Below are 20425 nucleotides of genomic sequence, written 5' to 3' on the forward strand. Positions count from 1 at the left end.
AAGTCAATGGATAGCTAGATACGTGTATGCACCAAGTATGCCGAGAGAGGCGGCTTGATGGCACATTTTGTGGTTTGAAAGATACTGTTCAGTAAATTGCTTTTACTAAGGAATGTTGTCCCTACTCAATGTTAAATGTGCGTTAAACTTCTTGAAACGCTAAAAATTACTCATGAGTATCTAGTATCTGCTTCTTCCTTCATAGAAGCACGTGTCTGTCATTACCGTCCTAGGTGAACAGAGTACACGTTCCGTGTTTACAGGCAGCTGAAAAACGAGCAAAAAAGATGAATCCGAAACCAAACTGTCTGCCACGGAACCATAAAAAATAGATGAGTACAACAAAATCTAACCATAATCCAATGGGGCAATTTGTTCTTTAGCCTTTGAGCACGTACTACAGACTAGGCATTGTCTATCGCCTGTTTAAGCTCATCTGTGAGGGATAAATATTATCAGTGGCTGGGCTTGGCCAAGGGGACTGTGAAGAACAGGAGAATGGAATATAAACACATTTAAGAAAAATCCTTGAAAAAGGAAAAATGTGCATGAAAAGAAACGGCCAGAGACAGAGGAGAGGGGACAGAGAGAAAGGACAAAAGAGATCCGTAGATCTGCAATCAGGCCAATGGTCAGCTCAGAGGCCACATGGAGGGTTCATTTAATAAAGCACCTGACAATTATGTCTTCGTCACTGTACTAAACATTTTTTTTGGCCACACCCGTGATGCAGAAGTTCCCTGGCTAGGGATCAAACCTGCACCACAGCACTGACAGGTATCCTTAGACGGCTGAGCCACAAGGGAACTCCTCTAAACATTTAAAATACACGTGCACAATTAATCCTCATCAACAGCCCTCTGAGTGTAGGAGTATTATATCTAACTCACCCAAGAAAAAACTCAGGCCCAAGATTGCACAGCGATCAAGGAGAAGAGCTGAGGTGTAACTCAAAATGTGCTAACCTCCGAAACCTACTTTCACAAAATACCCAGATTCTTCAGCTCCAATAATAACTAGTCCTTACCTCAACACTATGCCAAATGATCCAAGTTCTCCTACTCCTAAATTAAATTCTTCTTTTGGCCATGCCCCAAGCATGCAGAAAATCTAGGGCCGAGGATCGAGCCACCACCACAGCAGTAACAATGCTGGATTCTTAACCTGCTGCACCACAAGGCAACTCCAAGAGGCTTGCTTTTTTTTTTTTTTTTTTTGCAGAGCCAAAGCATGTGACGTTCCTGGGCCAGGAATTGCACCCAAGCTACAGCAGTGACAACACTGAAACTTTAACCACTAGGCCACCAAGGAACTCTTAAACAATAACCAGCACTCAAAACGAATAACCCCCTCACAATAGTTATATTAGTATGATTAAATAATGGGCGATTCTCCCTATTTTCTTAACTTTCGAAAATGTTAAAGTTTTTATTCCTTTTCTGTTGTTGATTTTAAACCACTCAGTATGAACTGAAGCAAATCCCTGTTAAGCAGCATCACCACTGGGAGACATAAAAATCCATAAAACTCCATTTCTATTTTGCTTACCACTTTGTACTGTGCTGGCCACAGGAATTGTAAAGAAAAAGAGGCTGAGAAATGGCATTAAAAAACACATCATTTGTGCTTACTGGTAACCATGTTGAATGTGCCCTCTCCTTGTCACATCAATTGCACCCCCCAAAGGAAGAAAGAATGCTTGAGGGAGGGCAGAATGGCAGGCTTGCAAACTAATGTCCACATGACATTCTTTGCAAAGTCCTACTGAAATGACAGAAAAGGCAGATATGCACAAGCATAAAGCCCAAATGGTGCTGAAAAATAAGAAAGTGAGTTACCAGCATATCAGAAAGTTTGCACAAATCCTGAAAGACAGAAAGCAGATGGGCTCAGACTGGTGGCAAATCGGGGGCACCTCGAGGGCCTTTATTGACACCTGCAAAGCACACAGTGAGTAGGCTCTGTGGGCACCATCTGAGCAATTAATCAGGAACAGCATTTAGAAGCGCTGGGCTGACTGCAGCCTCTTCCCCATCCATCCCTATGATGTCCACAGAGTTGCTAAGGGCAGAGAATTTTAACCTTTGGTAAAAGAAAAATACTCTAACCAGCAAGTACAGGCATTTCTTCTATCACATTACTTGTGTGATCCTGAGCAGCTAACATCCCACACAACCACCAAAACCCCTCCACAAACAGTTATGGGCAGGCCACTTAAAAAAACAAACAGTTATGGGAGTTCCTGTCCTGGTGCAGCGGAAATGAATTCGACTAGGAACCAAGAGGTTGCGGGTTTGATCCCTGGCTTCGCTCAGTGGGTTAAGGATCTGGTGCTGCTGTGAGCTGTGGCATAGACTGGCAGCTGCAGGTCCAATTAGACTCCCAGCCTAGGAACCTCCATGGGCCTCAGGTGCATCCCTCAAAAGATAAATAAGCAGACAATCAAACAGTTATGGGCAGTCCCTATGGAACTTTCCAGCCTGAGCACCAGCAGAATTAGCCTTCATAAAAATGGTGCATAGCTAAAAATCTACACAGGTGGAATAGCTTGAACTCTGGGGCTCTCAGAGTTCCTCCTCCATCTAAAGGCGGGACCATAGGGCTTTGCTTTCAACAGAAACCATTTCGTCAAATCAAAGACAGATGCAGTGGGTAGCCATCTTCATTCACCCACTGCTTTAATTCTGAAAAAGGTGTCACTATGGTTGTCCTGGCTTACATGAAAGGAAGTGACTGCTGCAGATTTCTCAACGTGCCATTCAGATTTTTCTTAAGTCTACGCATTGCTAAGGCTCACCCTTTAAATATCAGCCATTTAGGAGTTCCCCCTCATGGCTCAGTGGTAACGAACCCCCCAACTAGTATCCATGAGAACGTGGGTTTGATCCCTGGCCTCGCTCAGTGAGTTAAGGATCTGGGCGTTGCCATGAGGTGCGGTGTAGGTCAAAGACGCAAACTTAGATCCCGTGTGGCTATGGCTGTGGCACAGGCCAGCAGCTGAAGCTCTGAAATCAGTGATGGGGGCTTCCCAAGGATCAGCTCAGTAAATACTGTGACCCACTCCTTCACATCCTACTCAACAGATAATTGAAGAAAAATTAAAAAAAAAAAAATTAAAAGCAGAAGAAAGAACACGTTGCCCTGCAAAGGATTCTGCTGATTTGTAAGATCCGAGTGCTCCATTATGAAAAGCTTAAGTGTAGGTTCCACATTGTGATGAGGATGATATTACCATGACTTGCAAGTATCTGGACTTAAAAAGGGGGAAAAAAAAAAAAAAAAAGCCTGAGCAGCACGAGATTCACAAACATAGACAGCCATAAAATGGCTGAATGAAAGCTGTGTCTGAAGCTAAGCTGTGTTTTCCTGACTCCCACCCGAATGCTTTGCTACCATCAAGTATTCTCTTGAAATGATCAGTGTACTCGAGCTAGCAGGAGATAGGGTCCGTGCTTCAACTATTTCTTTCCAGAATTCAAAACTAAATGCCACAGATGCCTCCACTGCCTTCGGGATGGTGGAGAGGCATAATTCTACTACTCAATACAGCAGAAGTAGCACAATTACATAAATCAAGCAGCCTATGAAGTTCAGAAAACAGTCTAAGGGCTCCTTTTTGAGGCAAAGGCTGGTGAGGTGTTTATGATTCAGGTGTCCCGGGGGAAGGGAAGAGGAGGGGAAGGATGTTTCTTCTGAAGTCTTCTTTCTCCTTCAAAGCAGGAAAAGGCTAGTGGGGGGCAGGGGGCAGGAGGAGGGGAAAGCCCATTAAAGTTGATGAAGGGCAAGCCATCAATCTGAGCAGAACAAGGGTGGCTACAACCCAGATGCCACCTCCTGGAGGAGCCACTGTCAATAACACTACCTCAGGTACTGAAAGAGTACCTCGTCAGGATACTGCGGGCCACCTGGGGAGTAGGAACACCAGGACAGAAAATAGAGCTTCCGAAGGCCACCTTCTTGCTATGTTTAGCTTGGAAGTCAGACCCCAGGATGGCTTAAGATTTGAAAGTGTTACAGCTACAGAACTCAGGCCAGAACAGCTAGGGAGGGTATGTTACATCTCCCTACAACAGCTGAGAAAAACCGAAGTAGGCTAAGAATTATTCTGGAACAGGACCTGAACCTCATGCTCAGTCACTAACAGAAAAGCTGAAGAAGTATCCCTATGAATCCTGGATCCAATGAAAATGAAAAAGGCCAAAAAGTCTGATTCCCTGCAAGCATAACTGTCTGATCTACGTAATTATATTAAAGACAAACTATGAAAAAGCCAAAGAGCTACAAAGGAAGTTCATAAAGATGGCTTCACTGGAGTTCCCTGGTGGCACAGCCGTTTTGGGGATCTGGCATTTTGTCACAACTGTCACTCTGGTCTGAGCTGGGGCACAGGTTTGAGCCTGCTGCAGGCATGCCACACCTCCTCCCGCCCCGCCTACAGGCCAAGGCTTCACACCTGCTAAATGGTCATCATTACAAGGAGGTAACGGAGATGTCCAAGCCCAACAGATTTCCCACCTCTCTAGGAGTGAGGAGCCCATGCAAGTGTCGAAAGGTGGATGGCAGTGATCTCACATGCAGGTGGGAGGAGCGGAGATGCAAACAATGTTTCCAAAGTCAGTGTTAAAAAACCCAGATCACCTCTCAGAAAGCTGCAGAAAACAGGCACTAACTGTTTCTAACTGTTCCTACTCCACAGTTCCACCTTTCATCTTTTCTAAAATGGGCCATGTCTACTGTCTCCTATTAACATGAAATACTTCACATAATGAGAAGCAATGGGCCAATACTTCAATGTCACTGTTACCTACTGGGTGTGACAAGTTTCCGTGGATGGGGGGGGTGAGGTGGTGGTAATTATGAGTGTTTATGTGTGAGGCTTGACCCTCCAAGTTATATTTTTAGGTGCTCCTTTATAAATGCGAACAATTTTTTAAAAATGTCTTTCTTTGAAAATGTGATCTGCAGCAAGCCATGAGGCAGCAGTTAGATTACACGGGTTTGCCGAACTGGAGCTCAAAGTACTTGGGCAGGCCAGCACAAGTAAAGGTCACCCCACAAAACTCATCCTCAAGAAGGCTCTGGCAATAACGAAAGAATGAGATTTTAATCACTGAAGCTAATTACATAGAAGACTAAATCACAAGAAGAGTTATTTAAGTGTCTTAAATACAATAAAAAGTAATTAACAGGAAGCGCCATCTTGACAGCTTCCTGTCACAATCCAGGCCTAAAAGGATCAGCTAATTCCCAACCTGGGAGCCAGAGAATGAGAAACAACTCAAAGTTTGATGTTTTTATTTTTCATTTACACTGTTTTGATTAACAGGTAACAACTCTTGCCAAGTCCACAGTGAAGTTCAGAAAAAAATTTTCATCTATTGGAGGAATGATGAACCTCATTTTCATTGATTCCCCAGAGGGCACAAGACCGGGGCCAAAAGACTGGGTCACACCTGAGAGGCCTCCCCAAAACCACGGGACTCGACTCCCTCCCATACAACAAGAGGAAGCAACCGAGGGGTTCCCCTGAGCCCTGTCGAGGACAGCGATACTTCACACACTTTGGCATGTGAAATACACTGAAAAATCAGCTTTGAAACAACCCTGCAGGAGGCCATCTCAATCTGCCTCTTTCTTCTCTTTCCCCTTGAGAGAAGCCATTCCAGAGTCAGAATCCCAGCTGACTCTTGAACAAGAAAGCCTCTAGATGCTACCAAGACTGCTATCGGAGCCTATAGGTAACAAGAGACATTAATTCAGATTGGAGGGCTTAATTCTATAGTGTCTGTAAAGCTGAACCTACAGTGATCCAGCACCTTACGGGAGAAGCTCTTCTAAGCAGCCTGCCCTGAGCTCACCTACACATCCTACTACCGCCCCCAAACCCACTGGCTGATGCCAGTTAGTGACCAGGGTCACTCTAACACGCCTGCGTGCTTCTGTCCCAACCTGCTTCTGTCCCCAGATTTAACTGGTCATTTTAATAATGACCTTCATAAAATATTACATCAATGACTGAAATGGAACTATATAGAGTGTGCATTTATGAAAATAGGTGAATAGTTTTAAAGGTTTAATAAGAGGATCGGCTTTTAAACGGCTGCCAAGATGTCCAAAAATGAGTGCAGAAAAACTCTAACAAATGAGGGGGATGTAAATCGCAAAAATCTAGGATTCCAAAATTACTATTTTTAAGCCATCACTCCATACAAGAAGTTAGGCAATTCACCAGGGTATCAAACAGTTGTTTCTTACTGCCCATGTATTCAAAGATATGGAGATACATGTTATGTTTTTGAGTTTAAAATGAAATGAAACTATTTGGGACAAAAAACCCAAACCCCTGGCTCTAGCCAATGCTTGTGAATAACTAGTAAAATCAGATAGGCGTTTAGTACACCTTAATTCTAAATATAAGCTGAATATGTAGACATTATTATTAATACCTCAACCCTTCTATAATATTACTTGGAATGATTACTTGGAAGTACAGAAATTTCAGGAAAAAGTAAAAACAAAATCAAGGCCATAGGAAAATAAAGAGAAGCCACAGGAAGACTGGAACATCCAAAGAACGCTACAAGGTACACTTTCTCTTTTTTATCTTTTATTTTTTCAGGACCGCACCTGCGACACACGGAAGTTCCCAGGTGAAGGGGCAAATTGGAGCAGTAGCCACTGGCCTACACCTTAGCCACAGCAATGCCAGATCCAATCTGCATCTGTGACCTACACCACAGCTCATGGCAACGCCAGATCCCTAACCCCCTGAGTAGGGCAAGGGATCCAACAACCCGTCCTCATGGATACCAGTCAGATTCATTTCCTCTGAGCCATGATGGGAACTCCCAGGTACAGTTTCTAGATATGCCTTATTCTTGGTACTGACCTCCAATAACCAGATAAAGGGAAGACTATCAAATGCAAGGGTGGTTGTGTGTGTTTTCGTTTTTTTTTTTTTTTTTTTTTTTTTTTTTGGTGGCGGGAGGTGGGGGCGGATAGGGGTGGGTATTGATTAGGTTAGAACAAACCTGTAGCTCAGAAGTAGTACTCCTTGTTACATTTCAATAAAGGGCTACTTTGCAATACAGTAAACAAATCATTCATGAATTTACTGAATTCCTACCATCTGCTCAATACTGAGATTACACGCAGAGAATAAGGGACAAAAATCCCTGTCTTCAGGAGCTCACCATCCAGCGAGGGCTGGTCTCAGTAATACTAGCAGGTCCTTACTGTCCTCCCCAGTCCTGCCCAGCAGTTTCCTCATCAAAGCTAGTTTGGCAGAAGCAAATCCATGAGGAAACGCACTGCATCCTGGGTACCCTACTGGGCTGATCTAATCTGAAGTAAATACTTGGGTAAATCATACAAAATAGTACTTTTTACATTCTAATTGCTAGGACTGGGAGATAGTAAGGTCAAAATACTCCTCTACAGAACACTTCAAAAATACCTAATTTTAAGCAGTGTAAAGTTACTTTGAAAATATACCTCAATGGTAACCAAATGGAAAAAAAAGAGAGAGAGAGAAATCCACTCTAGTGGGTTGTTACGTATAAACATGAAGCCAACTGCCGAAAATAAAAAGACGTGCATTTTGACATGAGTGGGGCTTGTTTTGTTTTTAACTCAATAACTGGACTGGAGGAGCAGATACCTGAGAGGACTCCTTGTTTGGGACAGCAAACCTTTTAACCCAGGGAAACACTAACTTTCCAGCTCGCCAGAGGAGGAACACACGCATCACGCCCCTAAGAACTGGTGACCAACTGTGATAATCGGTACTGCAAGGTACACAGAAGAATGAGCGTAATATTTTAGTTTCCCCCATTCCAAAAATATTACCTCGTTTCTCAAGAACCTACTTCTTAAACAAAACAAAACAAAACCTGATGCCTGTGATGGTGTTGAGGTAAGGACATCCGAAGACTATATTCAGTTCCTCTCGGTAACAAGCGAGTCTCGGGTGGCTGTGTGACCGTTAACAGCATTAATACTTACAGGAGTGGCATCAGTAGCTAAAAATACCTATTTCCAAACGTGACAGCATGAGAATGAGGGGGATGGAGGAAGCTCCCGTTTGGTAGGAGAGCTTCTGGAAAATAAATGAGCTGCAAGAGCCTCTTTCTTTAAGAGGTATTAGCTTAGACAGAGGTGTTTGTCCCGACAAGCTTCGCTGTACTTTCAGTAAAACCATCCCTGTTTTGATGAGAAACCTAGTCTTTTCTTCCCCTCTGCCATGCCCCTTCTGAAAGAAAAGAAAAATACCAGTTTGGTAACAAACAGCATTTAAGATTTGTTAAAGAGAGAAGGAAACAATTACCATGCTGGTATATTTTATGCAGAGCAAGAATGGCCACTGGGGACTGAGTGATTGTTTTAATATTTATTGTGGAAGCGGGGCACAGCAGGCCACCTCCTTCCCCCATCAGATACCTCCCTCGGAAGGCTGCTGTCAACGCAGCTCCCAAGAGACCGTGGAACGTAACCAGGACACAGCCCGCACGGAAGAGGCAGACCCTGCCATCTACTGATTGCATACATCTACACAAAGAAAATACCCAATTAACCTCTCTCCCTTTTTTCTGGCCTACAATTAAACTTGCTAAACTAATATGCAGAGAATCTTGCTAATCTTGCAGAGCACCTATGGGCCTGACTGACACTCAATAAACAGCATTATTAATAGTAATAATGAGCGCTCACAGTGCCAAGCACACAGAGCCCAATAAATCTTCAATAATGACAATAATGAAAGTATATGATTAACTAATGAGTGATTCTGAAGTACCCTGCAAACAAAGCGCTCCGCAGCCACGTAACAATGATAAGTCAGAGAGTTACGAGGAACACAAAGTAAACGAGGGCGAAAGGCAGGAGAAAGGAGACCAAGCAGGGAATTCTTAGCTACGGCCGAGCCGCTGCCACCCCAACACTCACATTCCTCCAATGGTGACGGTGGCACAGGTACGCTCTGAAAAGGCGGGCACTGTCTCTGTGGCCGGGCTGGCTGGTCTAATGTAGTCCACAGTCACATTGACCTGAAAAGAAAGAATCCAGGTAGTTAAGGTTCAGAATTTGCAACACAGCTCACTAGCAAGACATATGTGCCTGCATAACTGCGAAAGCTGACCTCACTCTCCGTGTGATTTTGCAGGCCAAAGATGTCAAAAATCAACTGATAGCTGAACCACACTCTGGGAGGAGAGATCTGCAAAAGTCATCTCTGATAGACGACTATTATCTACAATACGGGAAGAACTCTTAAATCTCAAAAAAATGAAAAACCCAATTTTAAAATGGGCTAAAGAGGAGTTCCCATTGTGGCTCAGTGGGTTAAGGATCCGGCGTTGCTGTGGCCATGGCATAGGAATAAAATAAAATGGACAGAAGACCTGGACATCTTACCAAAGACATACAGATGACAAGCACATGAAAAGATGTCCCACATGTGTCACTGGGGAAAGGCAAGTGAAAGCAACTATGAGCTACCACTACACATCTAAAAGAATGGCCAAAATCCAAAACAAAGACAGCAACAAATGTAAATGAGGATGTGGAACAAAAGGAGTTCTGGTTCACTGTCATGGGAATGCAGACGAGGACAGACACTCGGAGAGACAGTTCTGTACAGAACTAAACAAACTTTCACCATACGTTCCAACAGTTGAAAACTTATGTCCACACAAAAACCTGCACATGGCTATTTCTAGCAGCTTTATATATAAACACCAAAACTTGGAAGCAACCAACATGTTCTTCAGTAAGTGAATGAATAAACTGTGGTTCGTGAGCACAAGAGAATATTATTCGGCACTTAAAAAGAAATGAGCTAACAAGTCATGAAAAGACATGAAGGAATCTGAAATATACATTACTAAGAGAAGCAAGCCAATCCAAAGGCTGTATATTGGATGATTCCTTCTAGGACCTTTTGGAAAAGACAAAAACATGAAGACAGTAAAAAGATCAGTGATTGTCAGGGGTTAGCAGAATGAGACAGGATGAACAGATGCCAGAGGCGGCCAGGGGGTGGTGGATTTTGACAGCAGTGAAACTATCCTGTATGATGCTATAATGATGGATCCGTGTCATTAAACATTTGTCAAAATCCAGACAATGCAGAACACCAAGAGTGAACCCTAGTAAACTATGGACTTTGGGTGATGATGTGTCAATAACAGCTCACCAATGTTAACAAAAGCCCCATGCTAGAGGCGGATTACTGCCAGCAGAGAACGAAGTACATGTGGGAGTGGGGAGGAGAGAGATGGCAATTCTCAGTACTTCCTGCTCGATTTCGTTAAAAGATGTTGTGAACCCCAAAGATAACTGGTATTAAGTGAAAAACAAATGGCTGAATGTTTAAGGCAGCACATAAATTATACTCGACAGAGAAGTTTGAAACATTCCTGCAGGACTCCTAGACATTACAGTAAAGCAGTTCCTTAACCTTTTCCAACTCCTTTGGAAATCCATCTGAACATATGAAATGCCTCTACTGAAAAAGCGTATGTGGTTTGTCTCCCAAGGACCGAGTTAAGAACTATGAAGAACAAACAAGACGACAGTCACCCAAGTGCTTGGGATTGGTTTCACAGAACGTGCATGGAAACAACACAGCCAGCTATACCAGAGACCAACAGGGCTGGGGTTAGGGAAGTCTGGAAACAAAATAAGGATGGACTGGACCAGAATAACCTTTAGGTTTTGAATTAGAAAAGGATTTTTTAAAATATACAAACAGGCCAGGAGGACTGGAGCCTTTATCAGGAAAGCTGGTTAAAACTAGTATTACTGGAGTTAGTGGGTTAAGAAACCAACTAGTATCCATGAGAATGCAGGTTCGATTCCTGGCCTTCCTCAGTGGGTTAAGGATCCAGCGTTGCCGTCGGCTATGGTGTAGGCTGCAGAAGCAGCTGGGATCCGGCATTGCTGCGGCTGCAGCTCCAATCTGAGCCCTAGGCTGGGAACTTCCGTATGTCACAGGTGTGGCCATAAAAATAGTTTTTTTTTTCTTTTCTTAAAGCCTTATTTAAAAAAAAAAAAAAGCTAGTATTACTAACCATATGGAGATGGACACAGTGAGCAATGCCTTTTGTTTATGACAACTTTCAAGGAAACCATGTTCACGAGTCAGAAGAAGACAGCACGCGGTATCCCTCAGCAAACACACAGGGTCTGATTGAGAGCATCAAGGCTTGGCTTTGCCCATGCCCGAGGTCACACCTATACTGAGCAGGACACTGGGTCAAGCACCCTGAAGCCACCCCTAAGTCTCCAAGTCCAGAACCCCCAGCTTTAGTTCCCACTGATCAGGTTAAAGGTATCACACGGCAGGAGCATCAAATTGAGCCCCACTGCTGGTCAGCACCACCAAGATCCTTTCACACTGCCTGTTCCTCAAAAAAAGCATAGAAAAAAAGAAAAAAGACATTTAAAAAATGAGGATGGAAATTTTCAGAAGGACAGCTGCTTCAAAATTCTGTCAGATCACTCTCTTGAACGCTCCATCTAATCACGTTTTAAAAGCAACAAGCAGCCCTATCAGTGAGACAGCCAATTAAGGGCTGAATGAAAGGTAAGCCTTTCTTATGAGAAGTACTGTCATAATACAACAACACAGAGACAGGAAAATATAAAGATAACTCCTAAGGTCAAGTTTCTACACTGACCTCACTGCTCAGCTTTATCACCTTGTCTAAGGCTAAGAAGACGGATAAATGTGAGGAATGTGATTAGACTTCCAGTGGGGGTAGGGACAGGGCTGAAAAACTAGTGCCACCAAGAAAGAGATTTTAATAGTTTCCCTGTACGCAGCTGGCCAAAGACAGCAAGGAATAGGGGAGCCGCATGGGAGTCAGGGACCCTGGGAGCCAAGGGCCCTCTGCATGTTGTCTATATTGACCCGCTCTGGAGCTCTCCTCTTTCGAGACTCCATTACTAACCTACAGACGCAGGAAGAGGGCCAGGAAAGCACGTGGATACCTAGAAAGAAGTCAGTGTTGTACAGGAGCTAAACCTCAAGGGTGCCCACACCACGCGATGTAAAGTAACTCGGGGCCAAGCTCCCAAAGGGCAGAGACAACACAGGGTATGGTCCAGGTTGGGGCATTCGGGGGGGGGGGGGGGTGTCCAAAAAACATATGGAGATATTCACATATTTTTGTGTTTTCACCCAAGCACAAGCCCTCAATTCTACCACCAGGGGAAAAAATTCATCCCTGCTTAAAAATAAACTAAGTGAATCTCAAGGTTACTTACCTTGTACCTGCTAATGACAAGCTGCCTCCTCAGCCGACAGGAGTGGGACGGCGGCTCACCAGGACAAATACACGGCACAGAGTAGCAGCAGCTCGCCCCGCAGAGGGCACGCAAACTGACCAGGAAGACCACCTGAGTGGCGGAAGTGGTGGTGGTGATGGGGGTGAGGCTAACCGACAAAAATGAACGCCTTAGCATCTCATCTTCCAGGCCAAAAGGTGGGCCATCCCTGAAGCTGCCTTTACAGAAAATCAATGGGAAGCCCTCCCCGCCTCACAAAAATCTTTCATCTTCGATAACCAAAAGAATCAGCAACTACATTCTACATTCATCTGCCAATTAATTTTTTCCTCTATCTAGAGAAAGAGAACTGAAAGTCAAGAGATTAAAGAGCTCATTGGGGAGGTAACATTATTAAAGAAAATCTCAACTACAAATGAGGCCCTGAAAATAGCCCACAGCCAAGACACACACCTGCAGACAGCTATGACAAATCAGGAATTAAAGTCAATGTGTAATTAGCATTTATGTCCCTCTCCTGGGGACCCTGAGATTTGTTCTCTCCTGCCTTGGAGTTTTTCATCTCTAGATACTCATCCCTGACTTGTCAATCACTTGAAAAAGAGCAGTTTCAGTAAAATCAACTGCAAATCTTCACACTGTCTTCACCTGAATAACTGATAACCGGAATTTGGGGTGATCGCAAGTGGAATGACGGGAGTTAAAAAGAGGTGATGGGTTAATGCAAATGTGCCCCTCATTTTTCCAGCGAAGGTGCTCCTGGAATGTTGGCTCTGCAGGTATTTACATGTACCTGATATGAAGGCAGGGCCTCATCTCTCTTTACAGCAAGGACCACAAGGAACCCAGGGATCCCGCATAGTCCCACCTGCCATTCGCTTACAAATGAGTCACATCCCATCTCTGGGCTTCATTTTTCTTCACCAAGTCTATGGGAGCACTACAACTTGAGAGCATCAGTGAATGCTAGAAGACAACTGTGTCAGCCACAGAGCGCTACACAGTGTTTTCTGAGACCGGTGTTAATGTCTTACCTCGCTTTACGGCTACAAACTAGTCAACATAGATGGTTAAGCTCCAGGAGAGGGCAGACCACACCTTTTATTCATGGAAACTCTTGGCACAAGGCCTATACAGGAGCAGTGTCTACAGCACATATGGATACATGTAATCAGGAACTCTTTTTCAAACATAAAATTCTGCAGGGTATTTTCAAAATGAGGTGGTTCGGCATTTTGAGGATCGCAAGCTATTGACCATTCTGTTTTATTAATTTAAAGCATGAAGGAGGGAAGAAGTATTTTGAAATTGGGATAAAGCTTTATATTAAGAGAAATATATATAATTTCTGGTATTATTTATTTCTCAAAGAGATTCTCAAAGAAAAGAAAGGGTAGCAGGCAATCCGATTCCTCCTCGGTCCATCAGATTGTGGAATTTTCTTTGAAAGCCGTTTCAGGGACCCTTCAGAGGAACTAAGAGGAGAACGGAAAAACCAAATTTGTATCTCAATCTTTTATAAAGCTTGGAAACAGTTTATTTGGGCCACGCCTAAGGAATTCTGACGATCTATAAATGCTCTTCGTATAACTAATCACACTGGAAAAGTGTAAAACCAGCAAAGAACTTTGCAGACTGCATGATGTTGACAGTGAAAAGACAGCATCTCAACCACCTACGCATAACACATACACAACATTTCCAGGCCACGGCTATTAGGCGAGAGGGTATTGTGCGTAAGTGCCATAGAATTCTACCCCACCATTCCACATGGCCAACCATAAATTCACAAAGGGCAGTTTAAAAAAATACCCTGCTTCAGGAAACAAGCTCTTAAACAACCCGTCACTCTTATGACAGAAACAGCAAACACAATGTCATCTGGGCAAGTCCTCCTAAGGCAGCCAGGAGACACAAACAAGCAAAACAAAATGTAGAAGCATGGCCTCGCGAGCTGCAGGCTGCAGGGTTTGGTACCCAGCACTTCTGCATATGAGCTGTGTGAACCTGCAAGAGCTGCCTCACTTCTCTGTGCTTCAGTTTCACATGGATGACTCTACCTACCTCATTGTAAGAAGAAATGCATTAATATACATGAGGCATTTAGAGCAGGGCCCGACTCCCAGCAAGCTCTGTGTGTCAGTTATTTTTAGACAAACATATACTGATTTTCTTGGAGGAGAGCCTGGCCCAGAGTAAGTGATAAATAATTATCTGTAGGATAAATACATGCGTATATACATATATGCACAAATACGACGCACGTTGACTTTAAATAATTAGACTACTGAAATCATTAGGCAGAAACACTCAATTAAATACACTTTTCTCCTTAAGGAGCCACAGCAAATAAGAGTATGTACCTCATACATATTCATTCCAATTTAAAGATAAATACAACACATTTTAAAGAATGACACACTATTTAGTGCTTATTTAGACACTTTCCAGGCTAATTTTGCAGGTAGTATTTATTGGAGGTTTTCTTTGGGGGGGGGGGGGGGCGCTGCACCCACAGCATGTGCAAATTCCTGGGCCAGGGATTGGACTTGTGCCCCAGTTGCGACCTGAGTCACCACTGCAGCCAAGGCTGGATCCTTAACCTGCTGTGCTACAAGGGAACTTCCAGTTATTGGAGATTTTATTTACCAAAGATAATTGAATCGGAATGTGGGGAATCATCCCCATTAACAGGCTAACTAGAAGGATTCTGGGAGGATACTCCTTGCCTTAGAAAATTAGGAGGACAATGAATAGAGACCAAGTTTTCTTTTGCTCTGGGCCTAACGGGACAGTACTGCATTTGTGTACTCGTGACCTCTTTTCCCTGTTAATAAGCGCTATATGTAATGACTCTAAAAGTAAGAAATTTAAAAATTTTTGAAACATTTCAGTCACCCATTCATCTAGATGGTAAGTAGAAACTCATGCTAAAGAAGGACCTGCTTTTGTAGTTTCGATTAATGCTTCTGTTGAGTGTTGATAATACTAGAAAGAAAATAAGCAACTGGTAGATGTGAACTCTTTGTTTATACGCAGCAGCAAAACCTGAAAGCTCTACATTCCATTAGGAGGCCATCACTCAGCTCTGATAGGTCTTAAATGAAAAGAACGTCTACAGATACATGGACACAAAATTACCCATCTACGCTGCAAAGATAAGGGGACATAAACCAAGGCTCCTTTCCTACCTCTCTAATCCAGCCTGGATGTGTTCGGTAACACCCCCTTCGAAATCATTGTAATTAGGTGCTAAGGCTGGCTGTTTATTCCCATATATTTATGCTGCTCTCTCTTATGTACAATCACCCTTCCCAACTCCCCCAGAGTCAGAACTATTTTGAGCACATTTCATTTTCATCAATGGAATGTTAACCTCTATGCTTCTAAACCTTTTATGAGCACGGAGTCAAGGAGCTTTCATATTTGATGTGTTTCTGACAAAATGAACCCATTACTCCCCACCCCCTTGTCAGACAGGCAGATGCATTTATCTGTTCTGAGAGGAAAGGTAACATCCAGCTTCATTCAGGGCCTATGGAGATGCTGAGAGTCGCTATCTGACATTAGGCATCATTTAAGCGGACGTCATTACTCTCCGATCAACACTCAGTTTGGTAAATATTTAACGAGAAGCACACACAAGCATGGGAGCCACAAATAAACGTGCAAACATTTTACATAAGGGGTCGGTAGAGATTGGCAGAGATTTCTAGAAGTAGTGATAACAAACCAGACAAAAACATAACATTAAAATGGTCTGAAACATTAGCCACAGTTTGTGTGTGAGGTAAATAACAAGTGCATGTAACAATCACCAGGGAAATGAAGTTCTGACAATTGCAAATATTTCAAGCAAATGTGATGAGGATCAGAGAAAAACAGAAACCGCTACTTGAGAACAACCTCACAGCTGCAAGCATTTTCGTTAATCCTCTGGATTCTTAAGTCCTTATAAACCTACAAATGTATCTGAAAAGTGTAACCTGTGTTTGCATTCGTGCTCCAACCTTTATAACTACTCATTACTCTATCATGGTAGAACTCACCCCAATACCTAGTTTTAACATCACCTTGTCTGTCCCGAAGAATGCCAGGGGCCCCCAAAGCGCTACCGGAAACCATCCCGTGGGTCCCCTGCTTGTCTCTTCTTACTTCTCTGAGCCACCATCTCCCCTGCCTTCCTCTAGAGCATGAAGGTTGAGTGTTGAGTGTGGGTCTCTTTTCTCCTCTATACAAGTGTCAATCACAGTCATCTGTGTCCAAAATTTCCAAGGTCAGCAGCAGTCAGGGGAAATTAAATCATTCCATCCAGAACTCTCCCTAGAGGAGTTCCAGGCACACAAGCAGCACAAATATACGGAGATACTTATGCATCTGTGTAGAATACACACAATGTCACCCAGTCTTTCAAAATAAGAGCGGTAAATAAAACTAAGGTGAGAAGCTCAGGGATATCAAAGGGGTTGGCTTACTGTCATTTAAGAATTACTGGGGAGGAAGCTTATAAGTCACAGATAAACAAAAAGGTTAAGTTACATTTTGTCCAAAAATATGTGCCAACCTAGGAAGGAAAAGGCCACTCACCAGAAGGCTAACCTAGGAAACCAAAGCACTAAATGTGAGAGCTAAGTATTCAACCAGCCAAGAGTTCCGATAAATTCCTATTGCTCTGGGCACTAGGTATTGCAAAGCCCGTAGAGAAAAGCCAGCCTGCATTCACTAGAGCCCAGAGCACACCTATTCTCCAGCATGCCCATGAGCTGGCACTTAGATCACCCTAACAAAGGAAAGAAAATATGCTCTCAGGTTAAGTTAACTAAAGGTGAAAATGAGAATGGTGAACTGGACTAAAAATGTATTGTGACCTCAGAGGAAAATTATGAAGAAAAATATGATTCTTAAGGAAAGCTTGCCAATGGCACAAGGAAAAACAGCCCAAAGATATAGCTCTTCTGTTATATAAATTATCCTCGGTTCTATTGCTAAAAAAAGATTCGAGGATAGTCAGGTGTTAACATCACAGGCCTTTCTTCCTTTAGACATACCTTCCTCCCCCCGTATTTCACACAGAAGACAGAGGCCTACTAGAGGAAACGAAGTTCCCTGATGAAAGGCACAGCATGCACAGAGCAATAACACCTAAGGTCAATGTCTGAAACTACACACAGACATTGATCAAAGACCATCCTGATTGCATCTCTGTCCACCTCCAAGTCCACGTCCCTTAAAAAACAGTGGACATATATGCACACAGCCAAGTCCCCAGCCCAGAAACACAAATGCTTATCAGGAAACTAGGTGATTAGCACTGGATTATAAACCAATGTACCAATTACAGGTACCAATTACAGCCAAATGTCATGAAGCAAGCTACCTCTCAGCAGCTGTATGGCCAAAGACGCCCTCTCCCAAACTCACAATTCTTCATCTTCCAACACTAACGGATCAGAGACAGAAAGCAAAGATATTTCAAGTTCTTCAAAAAACTACAAATGGAATTACCATAAGATCCAGCAATTCTATTTCCAGGTGTATTCAATCCAGGATCTCAGAAATAACTGTACTTATGTACCCCGTGTTCACAGCAGCACTATTCACAATAAGCAAAAGGTAGAAGCAACCCAAGTTGTCTATTGCTGGATGAACAAACACAAGGTGGTAAATACACACAATGGACCATTTTTCAGCCTCAAAAAGGATGGAAATTCTGACATACGAAGTGCCAAGACCTGAATAAGTCTTGAGGATGTCATGCTATGTTAAATAAGCCAGTCACAAAAAAGGAACAACTGTATGAGTCCACCATTGATGAAGTACCTAGAGTAATGAAACTCACACCAAGCAGGTGGTGGTTGCGAGGGGCCGGGAGGAGGAGGAACAGGGAGTCCTTGAGGAACAGCTACAGAGTTTGCTGTGCAAGATGGAGATCGACCGTGGGACAATGTGAATACAATCAACGCTACTAAATGGTACACTTTAAAATAGTGAAGGTGGCAAATTTTATGTAACATGCCTCTTGCCACAAGTGTGTCTGTGTGTTTTAACTTGGGGTATCCTACCCACAAACCTCATAGAGCAGTAACTTAACATAAGCCAGGCAGTGGCCACACAACCCCAGAATCTCTTAAGAATTCAAGAAGATGGAGTTCTCTTGTGGCACAATGGGTTTAAGGATTCAGCATCATAACTGAAGTAGTTTGAGTCGCAGCTGTGGTGTGGGTTTGATCCCTGGTCTGGGAACTTCCATATGCCACGGTAAGGTTAAAAAAAAAAAAAAAAGAAGAAGAAGAAGATACTTCCATCACATTCCCAGGAAAATAGATGGTCACCCGAAGGCAGTAATAACTAGAAGTCATGTCCCCAAACCCATTAATAAAGAGTAGCAGTCTCAGATAGTTATAGAGGACAAATCATTCCATCTTTCTCAGGATATGAAATATCTAAAAAAAGCCAACTGAAGCTGACGCCCAGGTACGACAAGTCTAACTAGATGTACCTGCTTCACCATCTCTCGGAGGCAACTGTAGAACAGGAGAGAAGAGTCCACAGCTCACTGACTGCCTAGAAAATCGTCCAGGGGTTTTGGATGTCGTGTGCTCTGACACATTCCCTCTATGAGGAACAGTCCTCCCACGGCGATCTGTCCTCTGCAGATCTACACTTGCGGGGGACTTTCAAAGCATCCCACCCCAATTTCCCACATCTAGCTCTTGAGTTGCATTTCATCACTGGTGTCTGTGCTTTTATCTAATGAACACTTAGTTTTCATCTGCTTCTCTAAGTGGCATTTTTACTGCTGGCAAGAACCTAAGTTGGTACATCTTTGGAGGTCAAACTGCCAACTGTACTAACAGTTAACACGTGGATATCTTTTGCTCGACAATTCTACTTCTAGAAATTTAGTCGACAGAAACAAAGACGTATGTATAAGCATTCTGTTCTTTGAATTCATGGTAATTTAACACAAATGTGTAATTACAAGTTGGGATCTAACTCTCACACTAGCCCATGTTCCAACTTGGCAGTGACCATGGCAATTTTTTCCCCCTATATTATAAGCATGTCTCAATAAATATTGCTGTAGCTGTTGAAAACAAAGGCAATCTATATATTCTGCTATGGCAACATATTCAGATTTTTAAAAAGCTTATGCACAATGGTACTTACGATCTTACTGGGGGAATTCAGGGACACATAAACTGAATATTGTGGAACCTACCTAAGACTGTTAGAAGGGCTTAACTTCAAAATACTATTATAGGGTATGTTCACCTTCTCACAATATAAATTTCTAAGGCTTTAAAATTACATATGAGGGAGTTCCTGTTGTGGCTCAGCGGTAATAATCTCGACTAGTAACTATGAGGATGCGGATCAGATCCCTAACCTCGCTCAGTGCGCTAAGGATTCCCAACATTGCTGTGAGATGTGATGTAGGTCGCAGACACAGCTCGGATCCCGAGTTGCTGTGGCATAGGCTGGCAGCTACAGCCCCGATCCAACCCCCTAGCCCAGGAACTTCCACATGCTACATGTGCAGCTCTTAAAAAAACAAAACAAAAAACAAAGAAAACATTCAGAGAAGGGAAAAAAGATGAACTTTTAAAAAATAAACAAGTGGTAGTTAGAACAAAATATACGATGGAAACATACATTCTTATTAAAACAAAAAAAACTGACCTATTCACAACCAGAGACTTGGATGTTGAATGTCTATTTCATCAGACTAGTTCCCAGAAGGAGGGCAGGGTCATCATTCAGTAGCGTCTGCCAACCAATAAGGATTACGTGAGCAGGCCACTTCCGGGTGCCCAGGGGTGCACCGTTTCCATGGCAGGTAGGCATCACTATCTGCAAATGAACTGCCAATCTCACTGTGTGCTGATAGTGATGCTGCCACCACCACCTGTCTGCCATACGTTTTTCCCTACTTGTCACATAACAAAAAACTGCATTTTGGCATGCTGATCACTGACAGGTCTGATACTACTGGTCGAAGTTTGTTATAACTGGCGGCAGTACTTCATATAGCTGAGGAACAGCAGATGCAGGATATAAAATTTTACTCTGTTCCTCTGTCAAGCGACCACTGACTCAGCACTAACATTGTACAGTACTTCCTTTACTTCTCAGT

General features: G+C 43.1%; 1 protein-coding gene across 3 annotated transcripts in view; it reads right to left on the reverse strand.

Annotated features, from left to right (window-relative positions):
• The window catches only part of SND1 (staphylococcal nuclease and tudor domain containing 1), a 392192-nt gene that overhangs the window by 206276 nt on the left and 165491 nt on the right, over positions 1–20425 (reverse strand). For all 3 annotated transcript variants that reach the window (XR_014833971.1, XM_021078633.2, XM_085005550.1), the window contains one exon: positions 8944–9044. Coding sequence is in view for 2 of the 3 variants with exons in the window: in XM_021078633.2 (XP_020934292.1) it covers positions 8944–9044 (101 nt within the window). In the remaining variant the exon portion in view is untranslated. The remainder of the gene's footprint in view (positions 1–8943; positions 9045–20425) is intronic.

Source organism: Sus scrofa, chromosome 18 (genome assembly GCF_054392235.1).
Source record: "Sus scrofa isolate SSC_HxYL_T2T_F1_AM1 chromosome 18, Sscrofa_HxYL_maternal_Yorkshire_Landrace_v2.0, whole genome shotgun sequence".
Classification (NCBI taxonomy): domain Eukaryota; kingdom Metazoa; phylum Chordata; class Mammalia; order Artiodactyla; family Suidae; genus Sus; species Sus scrofa.